Source organism: Microcaecilia unicolor, chromosome 8 (genome assembly GCF_901765095.1).
Source record: "Microcaecilia unicolor chromosome 8, aMicUni1.1, whole genome shotgun sequence".
Classification (NCBI taxonomy): domain Eukaryota; kingdom Metazoa; phylum Chordata; class Amphibia; order Gymnophiona; family Siphonopidae; genus Microcaecilia; species Microcaecilia unicolor.
In genome coordinates, this window is record NC_044038.1 from 190709746 (window position 1) to 190729325 (window position 19580).

Genomic DNA, 19580 nt, shown 5'->3' on the forward strand with positions numbered 1-19580 from the left:
ATAAACTATTGTCATTTTACTTTTTTGTATTATGTATGTCTTATTTGATTTGTGCATCCTGCTGATTTATGATTTTTCATCATTTATGGAATTTTTATTGTAGCCCATATTTTTAATATATTTGTTCCTGAATGATTTATGAATTTTCAATGTTTTTATCCAAACCCCTAGCAAAAGTGCTTTGCCAACACACAGACTGTGTCGGGTCACTCAAACATCAACATGATGCCAACCCATTCCTGAAGACTCACTGTGCTTTCTGGATGATTTGATTGGTTTTATACTTTGGATTCCCTCTCTTCTTTTACTATTCCCTAGCTCTTAGCCTGCTACACTCTAACCACTAGGCTTTTCCTTTCACTCCTCCCTTAAAAGGAAAGTCTTATCCAGGGCTTGTTTTAAGAGTAAAATTCCATGTAAAGATCTTATCATTAACTGATAAGGAAGAAAAATTATCTGAGAAGGTGGTCTTTAGCTCCCGTGGGGCTCTCATGTAGTGGTTCTCAATACTTGTGATTTAGGCTGTGCTGAGACCCTTGTGTGGTAGTTTTTGGCCTTTGTAGGAGAGCCTAGCTGGGGTTCTCATGCAGTGGTTTTTGGCCCTGGTGGCATGAGCTATGTTAGGGCGCTTGAGCAAACTTTTGAAGAGGGAAGGGGGTGGTGCTCAGACACAATTATAAGGCAAGGTAAGTTTTGTGACATGCACGTCAACAAAAGCTTAGTTTTATGTTTGGCCAATACAGTACTTCATAATTGCTCAAACAAAAAGTTGTAAAAGATGTCTGCATACATCATTCACTAAACTGCTACTCAAATAGAATTATATATGTTTCTTATTTTCCCATTTCTTTCTCATTTCAGGTAATCATAGAATAAAACAAAGTAAAACATGGAAAAGAAAATAAGATGATACCTTTTTTATTGGACATAACTTAATACATTTCTTGATTAATTTTCGAAGGTTGCCCTTCTTTGTCAGATCGGAAATAAGCAAATATTGGTAGATGACAGTATATATAAATGAAACATCAAAGCATTTCAGTGACAGTCTAACAGGATGGGGGTGGATAGGTGAGATATGCATGGAGACAGGAGGGTGACAAAGAGCAATAGAACTTTATGGTTTATAATGGGCTAGAAAACCCAGATCTTTGTTAAGTCCTGTCTGGTGGGTGTCAAAATATTTAATCATTCTGACTTCAAAGGTCTTATGTTCCTGTATTGTTTTAAAGTTACCTTTCAGGATTCTTACTATGAAATCACTGGTACAGTGTTCTGGTTTTGTAAAGTGCTGCCCCACACCTATCCACCCCCATCCTGTTACACTGTCACTGAAATGCTTTGATGTTTCACTTATATATACTGTCATCTACCAACATTTGCTTATTTCCAATCTGACGAAGAATGGCAACCTTCGAAAGCTAATCAAGAAACGTATTAAGTTATGTCCAATAAAAAAGGTATCTTATTTTCTTTTCCATGTTTTATTTTGTTTTATTTCTATTGATTACCTTTAAAAGTGGACTAACACGGCTACTACACCTCTTTTCTCATTTCAAAACTTCCAGAAATGTACATCTGTAGATACATGCTGATTAAAAATGTAAACAAATGTATAGACCAACCTTATCCTTGGGATTATGAATTTTAATCATTTTGACCACAAGTGGAAGATTTGTGGATTTCTCAGTGCATGTATGAACTTCCCCAAACCTACCCCTGAAACAAACAAACAAAAAAAGATAATCAATGGCACTTACAATCACCCAGGAAAGTCACCAGTGTAGATCTGAGTGAAGGGCTGTAAGGTGTAACAATAACAGACCTGTTGGACATCATGTTCCTTTATGAATGCTATAAAAATAGCATAAAACTCCCACAGAGATTTACCACACTTGCGATACCTCATACAAAATGTCCTAAATCATTCTAAATAAAGAAGCAACTTGACATATAAAAGTGTGCTCATAGTCTAAAAGGACCACCACAGTCCCGAATGGTTATTTGTACGTCCCAATAGCAAATATAATCACTGCACATTCAATAATTATAACTTGTAACTTAACCAATAAGGTCATTTCCATAGATGAATGTGCAAATTGAATACTCAGACACTATAATAAAATGTACTTATCTTTTCTCTTTGTTCATGGGTTCATTGACAAGAAAAAAAGATAAGCATATTTTACTATAGTGTCTGAGTATTCAATTTGCACATTCATCTATGGAAATGACCTTATTGGTTAAGTTACAAGCAGTGGTGTGCTGGAGCCGGCTGTCAAATTTTAATGAATTTTGCAAGCTGGTTGTTGAATGGGGCCAGCACACAGTGGTGTGCAGTCAACGTGTTTTTCCACCACCCCCTAGAGCTAACTACATCGTCTTCATCTCTCTCTCCTCTCCCCCCTGCTCCCCTCACCCACGAGTCCAGGACTGCTCTTTCAGCTTCCCATCTCATATCTCCCCCTTAGGGGCCCCTTACCACCATCCATCAAACCTCACTACTCGTCAAGCAGCGCTAGTGGTAACACGCTGCCTGGCCAACCTGGAGCCTTTTCTCTGTCAGATCCTGCCCATGCGTAAACAGGAAGTTACATCAGCAGGGCAGAATACAGCAGAGAAAAAGGCTACGGGTCATCCAGGCAGCATGTTCCTATTAGTGCTGCTGGAAGAGTAGAGAGGTTTGAAGGATGGCCGATGAGGGGGATGGACCTGAAGGAGAATAAGGAAGAGGTGAAGGAGGAGGGGGATGCTGAGGGAGAGGTACTGAATCTGGGTGGTGGGAGGCTGAGGGAGAGGTGCTGAAAGCTTGATGGGGCTGAGGGAGAGGTGGTGGAAGCCTGGTGGTCTGAGGGAATGGTGCTGGAAAGAGATGCTGGAAGACTGATGGGGCTCAGGGAGAGGTGCTGGAATCATGGGGAGCAGGGCTGAGGGAGAGTTGCAGGAATCGTGGGGAGGAGGCTGAGGGAGAGGTGCTGGAATCATGGGGAGGAGGTTGAGTGAGAGGAAATGGACTTGTGGGGGAGAGAGCTGAGGGAGAGGTAATGGATTTGTGAGGGGAGATGTGTTGTATTTGCAGGTGAGAGGTGACATGAGAAATGCTGGACTTGTGGGGTGCACTGGGACAGGAAAAATGCCAGACAGCAAATGAGGGAACCAGTAAGAGAGGGGGGAGATGTTGGACTATGGCAGGGTGGGGGTTGGGAGAGGGTGATGAAAAGAGATATGCTGGACTGTGGGAATGCAGGGAAGAGAGATCCTGGCCCACAGATGTGACTATAGAAACTCAAACAGTGCTCCTTCCTAACTATGTAGGCAGTAAATCATGTTTAGCGAGCTTTCACTTCTAGCGTGCGGTTTACTGCCTACATGGAAGGAGGATGGCATCAAAGTTTGTGTAGCCACCTCTCCTGCTAATGGGCTGGGTTTCTTGCAGCTGCTCTCCCCTTGGAGCCACTGCCTTGAACAACAATGAAGCTGCAGTTTTTTTTCAGGGGGAGGGAGGAGGAAGAAAGAGGAGGGACAGGGAGCTATGGGGAAAGGGAGAAAAGAGGGGACAGGGTGCTGCTGGAATGTAAGGGGGAAGGGGAGAGAGAGCTGCTGGACCATAGGGGGAGAGGGGAGAGAAGGGACAAGGAACTGCTGGACTGTAGGGGGAAAGGAAAAGATATGCTGAGCTACATGTGTGGGTGGAGAAAAAGAAAGGAAAGGCTGCGCTACAGTGGTGTAAGAAGGGAGAATAAAGGGAGATACTGGGGCATAGAGAAAACGTGTGTGAGAGACCATGGTGTTGTCAAGGAAATGAGTAAGAACAGCATGGTGAGTACAGGAGTAGTAATGGGGAGTGGGTGAAAGAGAACAGAGTAGGAGGCCAGAGAAGGAGTGAGACAGTAGAGATAGGGGGTCAGAGGAGGCAATGGAAAGTTGATAAGTAAGTGAAATATAGTTGGAGAACTGAAGAGTGAGAGAGTAAAATTTGAGTGAGCAGATAGAATAGAGAGACAGTGGAAATATGTCAAGGGATGAATGTAATGAGAAAGGAGGAGAGTGGAGAAAGGACAAATGAACAGCAGACACTGGAAAGAGAGCAGAAGACATACAGGAAAATGGAAGAGAGACTGGGACCAACAGCAATGCCCAAACAACAAAGCTAGAAAAAGTGTTTTATTTTGAATTTATTAACTGGAATATGTTAGCTTTGGGAAATGTACACCACTGATGTGTTTGTATTTTGTTTAGTACAGGAGGAAATGTATGTCTGATTTTTTTAAAATCATTTTTATTAAATACAATATACGGGTGCATAAGAACCTAAGAGTATAAGAGAAGCCATACTGGGCCAGACCAATGGTACTTCTAGCCAATATCCTGTTTTCCAAACAGTGGCCAAGCCAGGTCACAAGTACCTGGTAGAAACCCAAATCGTGGCAACACTCCATACTACAAATCCCAGGGCAAGCAGTTGCTTCCCATGTCTGTCTCAATAGCAGAGTATGGACTTTTTCTCCAGGAATTTGTCCAAACACATTTTTTTAAACACAGATACACTAACTGCTGTTACCACATCCTCCGGCAAAGAGTTCCAGAGCTTAACTATTTGTTGAGTGAAAAAATATTTCCTCTTATTTGTTTTAAAATTATTTCCATGTAACTTCCTCGAGTGTCCCCTAGTCTTTGTGCTTTTGGAACAAGTAAAAAATCAATTTCTACACCACTCAGGATTTTGTAGATATAGCGGAATTAGAAAAGGTTCAAAGAAGAGCGACCAAAATGATAAAGGAGATGGAATTCCTCTCGTATGAGGAAAGGCTAAAGAGGTTAGGGCTCTTCAGCTTGGAAAAGAGACAGAAGAGAGCTTTTATTAATCCACAGCCAAGCACGACGAGCAGGCAGATATAACAACCGATATTCCAATTGTTCTCTAGTCGCTCTGAGTGGGGCATGCAACATATAGCTAAAATAATAAGGGTAACAAAGCTGTATTTACGCCACAGTATGCAAAAAGTGTGAAGTATTATGAAACCAGTCATTTAAATAACGCATGGCACATGCCAAAGCAAAAAGACATAGGTCAAGGAGCCCCAATTCACACTTATCCTCTGACAAAGTAAGTTTCACCATGGGAAGGCATGCTAGTTTACCATTCCAGAGATACATACTCAATACTTGTTTTTTAAAGCACATTCTGTGGAAGCCACTAGTGCGAACAGGAGCATTTGTAATAAGTATAACCATTATGGAATTATAATCACATTACAGAGCACAATCTTCCCCAACAGGCAACAGAGACAGAGGAAAGGAGCCCCACATGCGTAATTTGGGTCTTGTGGCTACTAACAGTGGGAGAACATTACCCTTGTAAAGCTTTGTAAGATTTTGTGGCAAAATAATACCTAAATATCTTATAGAAGTCAAGGCCCACTGAAGAGGAAAGTCCCTACCCAGTCATCTCATATCTCAGGCCAGTGGAAGAACAAGCAATTTTGTCGCAGTTAAGGTGAATCCAGAAATAAAATGAAATTCATCTATGGCACTTAATAGTCAGGGTACTGTTACTTGTGGATTTGACAACAACACAACAACAGATCATCTGCAAAGGCTAATAGTTTAAGCTTCCTACCTGCCACTGTGATACCTGTATTGTCAGGATCTTTCAAAATAGTGCATATAAAGGGTTCTAAATAAAGTAAAAATAGGGGGATAACGGACACCCCTGGCGTGTACCTCTTTGCACTGAGAAAGTTGCTGTCTGGTGCCGTTAATTAGAAGCAATGTAGTGGGCGAGGAATAGAGTGCTTGAATGGCCTGCCCAAACCACCCACTCAAGCCCAAGTAGTCCAGAACACTAATAAAAAACCCCAATCTATCCTATCAAAGGCCTTGTCAGCATCCAAGCTGGCCAGCACAGCCACCTCACCCATCTTTCTTGAACTTAACATTGCCAAAAGTACTTTTCTAACATTCAATACTGACTATCTGCCCTTGACAAAGCCCACCTGTTCTGGGCCTATCAGAGTCGGAAGGTGACCTGCCAACCTATCTGCCAAAATGCGGGATAACAATTTAAGATCCACAAAGAGTGGCATGGTTTTAGAATCAATGTTATTAGGGCATCATTATGCCAAAGTGGGAATGAGCCTGCCGCCACTACTTCCTCAAAAAATCTTACTAAAGGACCACTTACATCTACCGCTTAACATTTTGTAAAACTCAGTAGTAAATCTGTCTGAACCTGGGGCAGAATGAAGGCAGAGAGCTTTAATTACACAGTGGACTTCTACTGCCCTCAGTTGTACGTTAAGCAGAGTGGCGGTCTCTGGGGAAAATCTGGGCAACCCAACAGCCACTAAGTAATCTTCAATATAAGATATGCCCGGGTTTTCCTCTGCCGAGTACATAGGACTAAAATGGTGACAAAATAGGTCAACTATTTCCGCTGTGCTAGTGGTTACCTCCTCATCTGGGGTTTCCAATGCCACAATAAAGCATGAGCCCTGCATCACTTTTGTAAGGTGCGTTAACAACTTTCTGGTTATTCCCAAACGATAAAAATTGTATTTTCTAAAGTGTAACATTTTTAAAGCTCTTTCATGGAAGAGTGTTTAAGGCTACCTGGATAGCCAACAGGGATTCCTTATTAACCAATGTAGCGTTTCTTATCTGTTGAGTAACTAGATTCCAATATCAATATACTTTGGGATAGTCGCTTCTCACGAGCCAACACAAATGCAGTGATATCTCCGCAAACCACCACCTTAGGCATTTCCCAGAATAAGATGGTGTTTACCTCATGTTTATTATTAGCTATAAAATACGCAACCTTAGCTCTCAAATATGTATGGAATTTGTCATTGGTATAAAGATAGGAGTAGAAACGCCAAAGTTTATTCCCCATAACATCCAAATCCGCCTCCAAATCCAACCAGATTGGGTTGTGGTCTGAGACAGGTAATGGGTCGATATCTGCTTCAATTACTTGAGAACACATATTTTGAGAAACTAAAATATTTTCAATCAAAGATAATGTGCCATGGGCTCCAGAGAAGTGAGTATAATCTTGGACTCCAGGATTGAGTACACGTCAGGGGTCCACTAACATCAAAAAAGAACATCAAGGAAAGGTAAACCTTTAGATAAACCTAAATCCACTCCGCCCTGAGAACAATCCATCCAGGGGTCCATGACTTGGTTAAAATCTCCTGTTATTATCAAGGGCAAGGACGAATTCTGTAACCCTAGCGCCACCAAGGATTTAAAAAATGTGTGTTCATAATTGTTGGGTGCATACACTGTTAAAAGATAAAACTCTTGGGTCTGCCATCTCACCTTCAATAACAAAAAACAGCCATATTGGTCGCGCTTAAAACTGAATCAAACTTTGCAGATTTTTCCTGATAAAGACAGCCACTCCCCCTTTTCTATAACTGGTGGAAAAGTAAAACACGTCACCCACCCATCCCCTCATTATTTTCTGATGCTCCTGATCTGTGAGTTTTGTCTGTTGTAAACATACTATGTCTGCTTCTTGTCATTCTAAATGTAGTATGATTTTACTCCTTTTTATGGGTGATGTAACCTGCCACATTCTAAGATAAGAGCCTTAATTTAGTACCCTTCATCAAAGATGACTATATATTGAAAATTATGATCCAAAGTTTCACACCCCGAGTGCCCAGCCTCCATCTGTGGCAATGACTTACAGCAGTACCCCAAACAACATGTTACATTTCCAATAGTGGCTAACTAAGCATAATACAGTAAGAATTACCTTATAGGCAGTCAGATAATTTGATTGCTCCCTCTAACAATCCCACCCCTTAACAAAGCAAAGATACATACCTGTAGCAGGTATTTTCCAAGGACAGCAGGCTGATTGTTCTCACATGTGGGTCGACGTCCACATCGGCCCAGGAATCGGACAGCAATTTTGCAAGCAAAATATAAAAAAATCTTCTCAGAGTCTACTGGCGCGTGTGCAGCGTGTATCGCGCATGCGCAGTCGTCTTCCCGCCCGTCGTGTGAGCATTCCTGCTCAGTTTATTCAAAAAGCAAATAACAACAAAGGAGAGGTGGGCGGGTTTGTGAGAACAATCAGCCTGCTGTCCTCGGAGAATACCTCCTAAAGGTATGTATCTTCGCTTTCTCCGAGGACAAGCAGGCTGCTTGTTCTCACACGTGGGGTATCCCTAGCACCCATGCTCACTCAAAACAATGGTCAATTGGGCCTCGCAACAGCAAGGACATAACATAGATTGACCTGAAACTATAAACAACTAACTGAGAGTGCAGCCTGGAACAGAACAAAAACGGGGCTACGGGGGTGGAGTTGGATTCTAAACCCCAAACAGATTCTGCAGCACCAACTGCCCAAACCGACTGTCACGTCAGGTATCCTGCTGAAGGCAGTAGTGAGATGTGAATGTGTGGACGGATGACCACGTTGCAGCCTTGCAAATCTCTTCAATGGAGGCTGACTTTAAATGAGCCACTGACACAGCCATGGCTCTAACATTGTGAGCTGTGACATGGCCCTCTAGAATCAGCCCAGCCTGGGCGTAAGTGAAGGAAATGCAATCTGCTAGCCAATTGGAGATTGTGCGTTTTCTGATGGCGACTCCCCTCCCGTTGGGATCAAAAGAAACAAACAACTGGGCGGACTGACTAAAGGGCTTTGTCCGCTCCACGTACAAGGCCAATGCTCTCTTGCAGTCCAAGGTGTGCAAACTGCTTTCGCCAGGGCGGGTATGAGGACGGGGAAAAAAAGTTGGCAAGACAATTGACTGGTTCAGTTAGAACTCCGACACCACCTTTGGCAGGAACTTAGGGTTCATGCAGAGGACTACTCTGTTGTGATGAAACTTGATATAAGGTGCATGCACTACCAAGGCCTGAAGCTCATTGACTCTACGAGCTGATGTAACTGCCACCAAAAAAACGACCTTCCAGGCCAAGTACTTCAGATGACAGGAATTCAGTGGCTCAAATGGAGCTTTCATCAGCTGGGTGAGAACGACGTTAAGATCCCATGACAGTGGTGGAGGTTTGACAGGGGGCTTTCACAAAAATGAACCTCTCATGAATCGAACAACTAAAGGCTGTCCAGAGATAGGCTTACCCGCTACATGGCGGTGGTAAGCACTAATCGCACTAAGGTGAACCCTTATGGAGTTGTTCTTGAAACCAGACTCTGACAAGTGTAGAAGGTATTCAAGCAGGGTCTGTGTAGGACAAGAAAGAGGATCTAGGGCCTTGCCATCACACCAGACAGCAAACCTCCTCCATTTAAAACTAACACCTTAGGCAAATTCTAAGCTCTCAACATCCTGGCCGTGAGAGCCAGAGACTGGAGGTTGGGATGTAGAAGCGACCCCTTGTTCTGAGTGATGAGGGTTAGAAACAGTCCAATCTCCACAGTTCTTCGGAGGACAACTCCAGAAGAAGAGGGAACCAGATCTGACACGGCCAGAATGGTGCAATCAGGATCATGGTTCCACAGTGATGAAACTCAAGGAAGACTGTGGAACCATGATCCTGATTGCACCATTCTGGCCGTGTCAGATCTGGTTCCCTCTTCTTCTGGAGTTGTCCTCCGAGGAACTGTGGAGATTGGACTGTTTCTAACCCTCATCACTCAGAACAAGGGGTCGCTTCTACATCCCAACCTCCAGTCTCTGGCTCTTCCCTACTAGAGGTATGGGTGGATACATGTAGAGGCGGCCTGTCCCCCAATGTAGGAGAAAGGCATCTGATGCTAGCCTGGAAAAGAACTGAGGGACGATGTGATTGATCTGAGTGGCAAAAAGATCCACTGAGGGGGTGGCCCCACACTCAAAAGATCATGCGGACTACGTCCATGCTCAGTGACCACTCGTGAGGTTGCATTATCCTGCTCAGTCTGTCGGTCAGACTGTTGTTTACACCTGCCAGATAAGTGGCTTGGAGAAACATGCCATGACGGAGTGCCCAAAGCCACATCTGGATGGCTTCCTGACACAGAAGGCGAGATCCGGTGCCCCCCTGCTTGTTGGTGTAGTACATGGCAACCTGATTGTCTGAATTAAGGAGGTTGATCTGCAGACCTTTTTCCTGAAAGAACCAGGCTTCCTGAGTGTGGAGCCCATCTACATGAGCTCCCCACTCCAGGAGAGATGCATCAGTCAGCACTTTCTGTGGCTGAGGAATTTGGAATGGTCGCCCCATGGTCACATTGGATCGAATTGTCCACCACTGAAGAGAATTCCGAAAGCTGGTGGACAGTTGGACTACATCTTCTAGATCCCCCGCAGCTTGAAACCACTGGGAAGATAGGGTCCATTGAGCTGATCTCATATGTAGACGTGCCATGGGAGTTACATGAACTGTAGAGGCCATGTGCCCCAGAAGTCTCAACATCTGCTGAGCCTTGACCAGTTGGGATGCTGGAACCATGGACACCAGGGACAGAAGATTGTCCGCCCTTGCCTCAGGGAGATAAGCTCGAGCTGTCTGAGTGTTCAACAGAGCTCCAATGAATTCCAATTTTTGGACTGGGGTGAGATGGGACTTGGGATAATTTATGACGAACCCCAGTAGCTCTAACACCCGAATAGTCATTCACATGGATTCCAGAGCACCCTCCTTCGAGGTGCTCTTCACCAATCGTCGAGATAAGGAAACACATGCACTCCCAGTCTGTGTAGCGACGCTGCGACTACAGCGAGGCATTTTGTAAACACTCTGGGTGCAGATGCCAGGCCAAAAGGCACTACACGGTACTGAAAGCGCTGTGTTCCTAGCCGAAACCGAAGATACTTCCTGTGAGCTGGGAGTATCGAGATGTGGGTGTAAGCATCCTTTAAGTCCAGAGAGCATAGCCAATTGTTTTCCTGAATCATGGGAAGAAGGGTGCCCAGGGAAATCATCCTGAACTTTTCTCAGACTAGAAATTTGTTCAGGGCCATTAGGTCTAGGATGGGACACATCCTCCCTGTTTTCTTTTGCACAAGAAAGTACCTGGAATAGAATCCCAGCCCTTCTTCCCCTGGTGGAACAAGTTTGGGCCTGTAGAAGGGCGGAGAGTTTCTCTGCAAGTACCTGCTTGTGCTGGGAGCTGAAGGACTGAGCTCCCGGAGGGCAATTTGGAGGCTTGGATTCCACATTGAGGGTGTATCCTAACTGGACATTTGAAAAACTCACTGGTTGGAGGTTATAAGAGGCCACCTTTGGTGAAAAAACATTAACCCTCCCCACAACCGGCAAGTCGTCCAGTACGGACACGTTTACTGAGGCTATGCTGAACTGGAGCCAGTCAAAAGCCCATCCCTTGCTTTTGCTGGGGAGCCGCAGTGGCCTTAGGCGCATGCTGTTGACAAGAACGAGCGTGCTGGGACTGAGCCTGGGCAGGCTGCCGAGAAGCAGCAGTGTACCTACACCTAGCATAGGAATAGGGAGCACTCCTCTTCCCTCCAAAAAACCTTCTAGATGAGGAGGTAGTAGCAGAAGACACCCGGCGGGAGAGAGAATCCATAGCATCATTGTGGTTTTTGAGCTGGTCAACCAGATCCTCTACTTTCTCACCAAAAACGTTATCCTCCCGGCAAGGTACATCCGCCATCCGCTGTTGGACCGAATGATCCAGGTCAGAGACATGCAGCAATGAGAGTCTGCGCATCACTATACCTTGAGCAGCGATTCTGGATGCTACATCAAATGTACCCCTGGCCAGGAATTTTCGACACGCCTTCTGCTGCCTGACCACCTGGCGAAAAGGCTCGGCCTGCTCCGGAGGGAGTGCATCAACCAAGCTAGACAGTTGCCTCACCGAGTTCCGCAAGTGGATGCTCGTGAAGAGCTGGTATGTCTGGATTTTGGCAGCGAGCATAGCGGCCTGATACGCCTTCCTCCCAAAAGAGTCCAAGGTTCTAGATTCTCTGCCTGGGGGAGCTGAGGCATAGTCCCTAGTACTCTTAGCTCTTTTGAGAGCGGAGTCCACCACCATGGAATTGTGAGGTAGCTGAGACTTCATCAGTTCTCTTCGGGATTATGGGGTTCGACAGAGGGAACAACTAATTTCGCATAAGGACTTCCTTGAGTACATAATGTAAAGGGGCCGTTGCAGCCTCTCTAGGTGGAGAAGGATAATCCAGGACCTTGACCATCTCAGCCCTGGGCTCATCCTCAACCTCCATAGGGAAGGGAATAGCCGCAGCCATTTCCCGGACAAAGGAGGTAAAGGATAGACGACTCTCCAGTGGAGACAGTCTCCTTTCTGGTGGAGGGGAAGGTTCAGAAGGAATCCCATAGGACTCGTCAGAAGAAAAGTACCTGGGATACTCCTCTTCCTCCCACGAACTCTCATCTTCAGTATCTGACAAGACATCTCTCAGAGCAGTCCGAAACTAAGCCTGCCTCGACGCCGAGAAATGACATCCTCGATGGCGGTGCCGAGAAGTCGACCCCCGCCTAGATTCCGGTGAAGCTTCCAACGCCGAGGGAGAGTCGACCTGGGTGACAGGCGGCACCTAGGTCGGGGACCTCACCACAGGCAAAGGGCCAGAAACCGCTGCAGCAGACGGTATGGAAGTCGCAAGCACCCCTGACACCGAAGTAGACTGGCGCAGCAATTCTTCCAGAAGCTCTGGAAGCAGGGCCCTGATGCGCACGTCGAGAGCCGCCATCGGACAAGGCTGTGGGGTCGGTACAGGAGCCAGTGTCAGAATCTGTGGAAGCTCGGGAGCAGGTACCGGGCTGCAGACCGACGCATCGGCACCTCCTGAATAGAGGGAGAGTGATCCTCTCAGCGCCGACGCTTCTCGGGTGCTGAATCCCTCGACGCCCCAGAGCTCCCAACACCGTGTGTCAAAGGAGAACGATGACAGTGCTTCTTTGCCTTCGCTCGACGCCCGTTATCAAGACTCCTCTGTACCGATGAGGAAGACGTTGAATCCTCACATCTTCTTGGGGCCGGGTCCGACGGTCTGTCCTGGGGGGCCTGCATAACAGGAGGCCTTGAGACAGGTGGAGACCCACTTGATGCCTCACTGCTCCCAGCACAAGTTGGTCGTTCCGCAGCCATTACCTTAGCTCCCAACGTTGATGCGTCCCTCGATGTCGATGTCAATGTCGAAGGACCGGACTGAGCCCCAAAAAGCTTCTCTCGTTGGCTTCTCGAGACGCTTGGGTCTGTTTCTTCATGCGAAGACACAGACTACAAGCATCTGGGCTGTGGTCAGGCCCAAGGCACTGGATACACCAAGCGTGGGTATCAATACATGAGATAGTCCGGTTGCACCAAGTACAACATTTGAAGCCGCTGGGTGTCTTCGATGACATGGAAGAAAAAATGGCTTTGGCGAAATCAAAAGGCGCGATCGTGCCTGTTAAAAGAAAAAAAGGGCACGAAAAGAAGGGAGCAAGCCGGCCGCATCGAAAAACAAAGGAAACTTAAAAAGGCAAAAAAAAAAAGTAAAGAAAACTACGGGAGTTAACAACTGTAAATTCTACTATAAAAAGAAGAACAAAAGACAAAGGTACGTCAGAAAACTCTTTCCTGGGCCAGTGAGGAGTGGGGAAAAACTCGACCGCACCTCACCGCAGAGAAAAAATTAACTGAGCGGGAACGCTCACGCGACGGGCGGGAAGACAGCCGTGCACGCGCACCAGAAGACTCTGGAAAGATTTTTTTTATATTTTGCTTGCAAAATTGCCATCTGATTCCCGGGCCAACGTGGACGTCGACCCACATTTGAGAACAAGCAGCCTGCTTGTCCTCGGAGAAAACTATATCCCTTCCATCCTGGAAGCCCAGGCCAAATATATTCCGCGTATTAAAAAAGGAGGACGGAAGACCAAACGACAGCTGGCATGGTTAAAAAGTGATGTGAAGAAAGCTGTTAAAGAAAATCCTTCAGAAAATGGAAGGAACTGACTGAAAATAATAAGAAACAACATAAGGAATGTCAAGTCAAATGCAAAGCGCTGATAAGGAAGGCTAAGAGGTACTTCGAAAAAAAGATTGCATTGGGGCATTAACACATAGTAAATTTTTTTTAATGTATATTAAAAGCAGGAAGCCGGCAAAAGAATCGGTTGGACTGCTAGATGACCGAGGGGTAAAAGGAGCGATTGGGGAAGCAAAGCCCTAGCGGAGAGATTACCTGAATTCTTTGCTTCGGTGTTCACAGAGGAAGATTTGAGCGAGATACCGGTATTCGAAGCTGACGAGTCGGAGAAACTGAATGAATTCTCTATAAACCTGGAGGATGTAATGGGGCAGTTCTACAAATTGAAGAGTAGCAAATCTCCTAGATTGGATGGTATTCATCCCAGAGTACTGATAGAACTGAAAAATGAACTTTCATAGCTATTGTTAGTAATATGTAATTTATCCTTAAAATTGAATGTGGTTCCAGAAGATTGGAGGATGGCCAATTTAACACCGATTTTTTAAAAAGTTTCCAGAGGAGATCCGGGAAATTATAGACCGGTGAGTCTGACGTTGGTGCCGGGCAAAATGGTAGAGACTATTATAAAGAACAAAATTACAGAATATATTCAATAGCATGGATTAATGAGACAAAGTCAACATGGATTTAGTGAAGAGAAATCTTGCCTCACCAATCTATTACATTTCTTTGAAGGGGTGAACAAACATGTGGATAAAGGTGAGCCGGTTGATATTGTGTATCTGGATTTTAAGAAGGCATTTGACAAAGTACCTCATGAAAGATTCCAGAGGAAATTGGAGAGGCATGGGATAGGAGGTAGTGTTCTATTGTGGATTAAAAACTGGTTAAAAGATAGAAAACAGAGAGTAGGGTTAAATGGTCAGTATTCTCAATGGAGAAGGGTAGTTAGTGGGGTTCTCCAGGGGTCTGTTCTCGGACCGCTGCTTTTTAACATATTTATAAATAAGCTAGAGATGGGAGTAACTAGTGAGGTAATTAAATTTGCTGACAACACAAAGTTATTCAAAGTCGTTAAATCGTGGGAGGATTGTGAAAAATTACAAGAGGACCTTACAAGACTGGGAGACTGAGCGTCTAAACATTTAATGTAAGTGCAAAGTGATGCATGTGGGAAAGAGGAACCCGAATTATAGCTACATCATGCAAGGTTCCACGTTAGGAGTCACAGATCAAGAAAGGGATCTAGGTGTCGTCGTTGATGTGTTGAAAATTTCTGCTCAGTGTGCTGCTGCGGCTATGAAAGCAAATAGATAAGTACATAAGTAATGCCACACTGGGAAAAGACCAAGGGTCCATCGAGCCCAGCATCCTGTCCATGACAGCAGCCAATCCAGGCCAAGGGCACCTGGCAAGCTTCCCAAACGTACAAACATTCTATACATGTTATTTCTGGAATTGTGGATTTTTCCCAAGTCCATTTAGTAGTGGTTTATGGACTTGTCCTTTAGGAAACCGTCTAACCCCTTTTTAAACTCTGCTAAGCTAACCGCCTTCACCACGTTCTCTGGCAACGAATTCCAGAGTTTAATTATGCGTTGGGTGAAGAAACATTTTCTCCGATTTGTTTTAAATTTACTACACTGTAGTTTCATCGCATGCCCCCTAGTCCTAGTATTTTTGGAAAGCGTGAACAGACGCTTCACATCCACCTGTTCCACTCCACTCATTATTTTATATACCTCTATCATGTCTCCCCTCAGCCATCTCTTCTCCAAGCTGAATAGCCCTAACCTCCTTAATCTTTCTTCATAGGGAAGTCGTCCCATCCCCGCTATCATTTTAGTTGCCCTTCGCTGCACCTTTTCCAATTCTACTATATCTTTCTTGAGATGCGGCGACCAGAATTGAACACAATACTCAAGGTGCGGTCGCACCATGGAGCGATATAACGGCATGATGACATCCTCACACCTGTTTTCTATACCTTTCCTAATAATACCCAACATTCTATTCGCTTTCCTAGCCACAGCAGCACACTGAGCAGAAGGTTTCAGTGTATTATCGATGACAACACCCAGATCCCTTTCTTGATCTGTAACTCCTAACGATGTAGCTATAATTCGGGTTCTTTTTTCCCACATGCATCATCTTGCACTTGCTCACATTAAACGTCATCTGCCATTTGGCCGCCCAGTCTCCCAGTCTCATACGGTCCTTCTGTAATTTTTCACAATCCTATCGTGAGTTAATGACTTTGAATAACTTTGTGTCATCAGCAGATTTAATTACCTTGCTAGTTACTCCCATCTCTAAATCATTTATAAATATATTAAAAAGCAGCGGTCCTAGCACAGACCCCTGAGGAACCCCACTAACTACCCTTCTCCATTGTGAATACTGCCCATTTAACCCCGCTCTCTGTTTCCTATCCTTCAACCAGTTTTTAATCCACAATAGGACATTTCCTCCTATCCTAGAATATTAGGTATTATTAGGAAAGGAATGGAAAACAAAAATGAGGACATTATAATGCCTTTGATCCGCTCCATGGTGCGACCGCACCTTGAATATTGTGTTCAATTCTGGTCGCTGCATCTCAAAAAAGATAGTAACCTGGAGGGGCATAATCGAACAGGGCCGGCCATCTCTAAGGGCAGGCCAAATGTTGAGATTTAGCCAGCCCTGACCGTATTATCGAAACAAGATGGCCGGCCATCTTTCGTTTCGATAATACGGTCAGGGCCGGCTAAATCTCAACATTTGGCCTGCCCTTAGAGATCGCCGCCATTGGTTTTCGCTGATAATGGAAACTAATGGCGGCAATCTCAAACCCGGCCAAATCCAAGGCATTTGGTCGTGGGAGGAGCCAGCATATGTAGTGCACTGGTCTCCCTCACATGCCAGGTCACCAACCGGGCACCCTAGGGGTCACTGCAGTGGACGTCACAAATAGATCCCAGGTGCATAGCTCCCTTACCTTGTGTGCTGAGCCCCCCATAACCCACTCCCCACAACTGTACACCACTACCATAGCCCTTACGGGTGATGGGGGGCACCTAGATGTGGGTACAGTGGGTTTGTGGTAGGTTTTGGAGGGCTCACATTTACCACCACAAGTGTAACAGGGTGGGGGGGGGGGGGTGGGCCTGGGTCCACCTGCCTGAAGTGCACTGCAGTACCCACTAAAAACTGCTCCAGGGACCTGCATAGTGCTGTGATGGAGCTGGGTATGACATTTGAGGCTGGTATAGAGGCTGGCAAAAAAATGTTTTTAATTTGGGTTTTTTTTTGGGTGGGAGGGGGTTGGTGACCACTGGGAGAATAAGGGGAGGTCATCCCCGATTCCCTCCGGTGGTCATCTGGTCATTTAGGGCACATTTTTGAGGCTTGGTCACGAACAAAAAAGGACTAAGTAAAGTCGGCCAAATGCTCGTCACAGCCGGCCTTCTTTTTTCCATTATCGGCCGAGGCCGGCCATCTGTTAACCACGCCCCGTTCCGCCTTCGGGAAACTTCCGACACGCCCCCTTTAACTTTGGCTAGCCCTGTGACGGAAAGCAGTTGAAGCCGGCCAAAATCGGCTTTCGATTATACAGATTTGGCCGGCCATCTCCCGATTTGTGTTGGAAGATGGCCGCCCTTCTCCTTCGAAAATAAGCAGGATAGAAACATAGTAGATGACGGCAGAGAAAGACCTGTATGGTCCATCCGGTCTGCCCAACAAGATAAACTCATATGTGCTACTTTATGTGTATACCTGACCTTGATTTGTATCTGCCATTTTCAGGGCACAGACCGTAGAAGTCTGCTCAGAACTAGCCCCGCCTCCCAACCACTAGCCACGCCTCCCACCACCAGCTCTGCCACCCAATCTCTGCTAAGCTTCTGAGGAGCCATTCCTTCTGAACAGGATTCCTTTATGTTTATCCCACACATTTTTGAATTCCATTACCGTTTTCATCTCCACCACCTCCCGCGGGAGGGCATTCCACGTATCCACCACTACTCTCTCTGTGAAAAAATACTTCCTGACATTTTTCTTGAGTCTGCCCCCCCCCCCCCTTCAATCTCATTTCATGTCCTCTAGTTCTACAACCTTCCCATCTCCAGAAAAGGTTCGTTTGCGGATTAATACCTTTCAAATATTTGAACGTCTGTATCATATCACCCCTGTTTCTCCTTTCCTCCGGGGTATAAATGTTCAGGTCAGCAAGTCTCTCCTCATACGTCTTGTAACACAAATCCCATACCATTTTTGTAGCTTTTCTTTGCACCGCTTTAATTCTTTTTACATCCTTAGCAAGATAAGGCCTCCAAAACTGAACACAATACTCCAGGTGGGGCCTCACCAACGACTTATACAGGGGCATCAACACCTCCTTTCTTCTGCTGGTCACACCTCTCTTTATACAGCCTAGCAACCTTCTGGCTACGGCCACCACCTTGTCACACTGTTTCATCGCCTTCAGATCCTCAGATACTATCACCCCAAGATCCCTCTCCCCGTCTGTACATATCAGACTCTCACCGCTTAACACATACATCTCCCGTAGGTTTCTACTCCCTAAGTGCATCACTTTGCATTTCTTCGCATTGAATTTTAATTGCCAAACCTTAGACATTCTTCTAGCTTCTGCAGATCCTTTTTCATGTTTTCCACTCCCTCCTGGGTGTCCACTCTGTTACAAATCTTAGTATCAGGTGGTGAAGATGAAAAAGGCAAGGACAAATCAAACTCAGGTATAAATATAAAGATATAGTGGAATTAGAAAAGGTGCAGAGAAGGGCAATGAAAATGATAAAGGGGATGGGACAAGTACCCTATGAGGAAAGGCTAAAACGGCTAGGGCTCTTCAGCTTAGAGAAAAGGCGGCTGAGGGGAGATATGATAAGAGGTTTATAAAATAATGAGTGGAGTTGAATGGGTAGATGTGAAGCGTCTGTTTACACTTTCCAAAAATACTAGGACTAGGCGGCATGCAATGAAGCTACAAAGTAGTAAATTTAAAACGAATCTGAGAAAATATTTCTTCACTCAACGTGTAATTAAACTCTGGAGTTTGTTGCCAGAGAATGTGGTAAAGGCGGTTAGCTTAGCAGAGTTTTAAAAAGGTTTGGATGACTTCCTAAAGGAAAAGTCCATAGACCATTATTAAATTGGACTTGGGAAAATCCACTATTTCTGGGATAAGATTTTATACTTTTTTGGGATCTTGCCAGGTATTTGTGACCTGGATAGGCCACTGTTGGAAACAGGATGCTGGGCTTGATGGACCTTTGGTCTGTCCCAGTATGGCAATCAGGGGTGTAGCCACGGGTGGGCCTGGACGGGCCCAGGCCCACCCATTTTCCCTCCAGGCCCGCCCATCCACAACCTTCACGCTGTCGCTGCCCTTTTGTCCCGTGGAGGCAGCGTTTCCTTCCTACCCTGTCTTCTCCCCAGGCTCCGCTGCATCGTCCCTGCAAGTGGAATCCTTTTTCTTTTCGGCCGTCGCGCTGCGCTGCCATACACACAGGCAGCTTCGCTCTCCCCCACCGCGTTCATCCAGCCCTAAACAGGAAGTGCATCAGAGAGGGCCAGAATGGACGCGGCGGGGGAGGAGCGAAGCTGCCTGTGTGTATGCCAGCGCAGCGCGACGGCCGAAAAGAAAAAGGATTCCCCTTGCAGGGACGATGCAGCGGAGCCTGGGGAGAA

The 19580-nt window shown here is 45.6% G+C and overlaps 1 protein-coding gene across 1 annotated transcript in view; it reads right to left on the reverse strand.

The window, feature by feature from the left end:
* Positions 1–19580, reverse strand: part of MYLK2 (myosin light chain kinase 2) — a 356223-nt gene that overhangs the window by 118484 nt on the left and 218159 nt on the right. The window contains exon 6 of the mRNA XM_030211793.1: positions 1626–1719. Coding sequence (XP_030067653.1) covers positions 1626–1719 — 94 coding nt within the window. The remainder of the gene's footprint in view (positions 1–1625; positions 1720–19580) is intronic.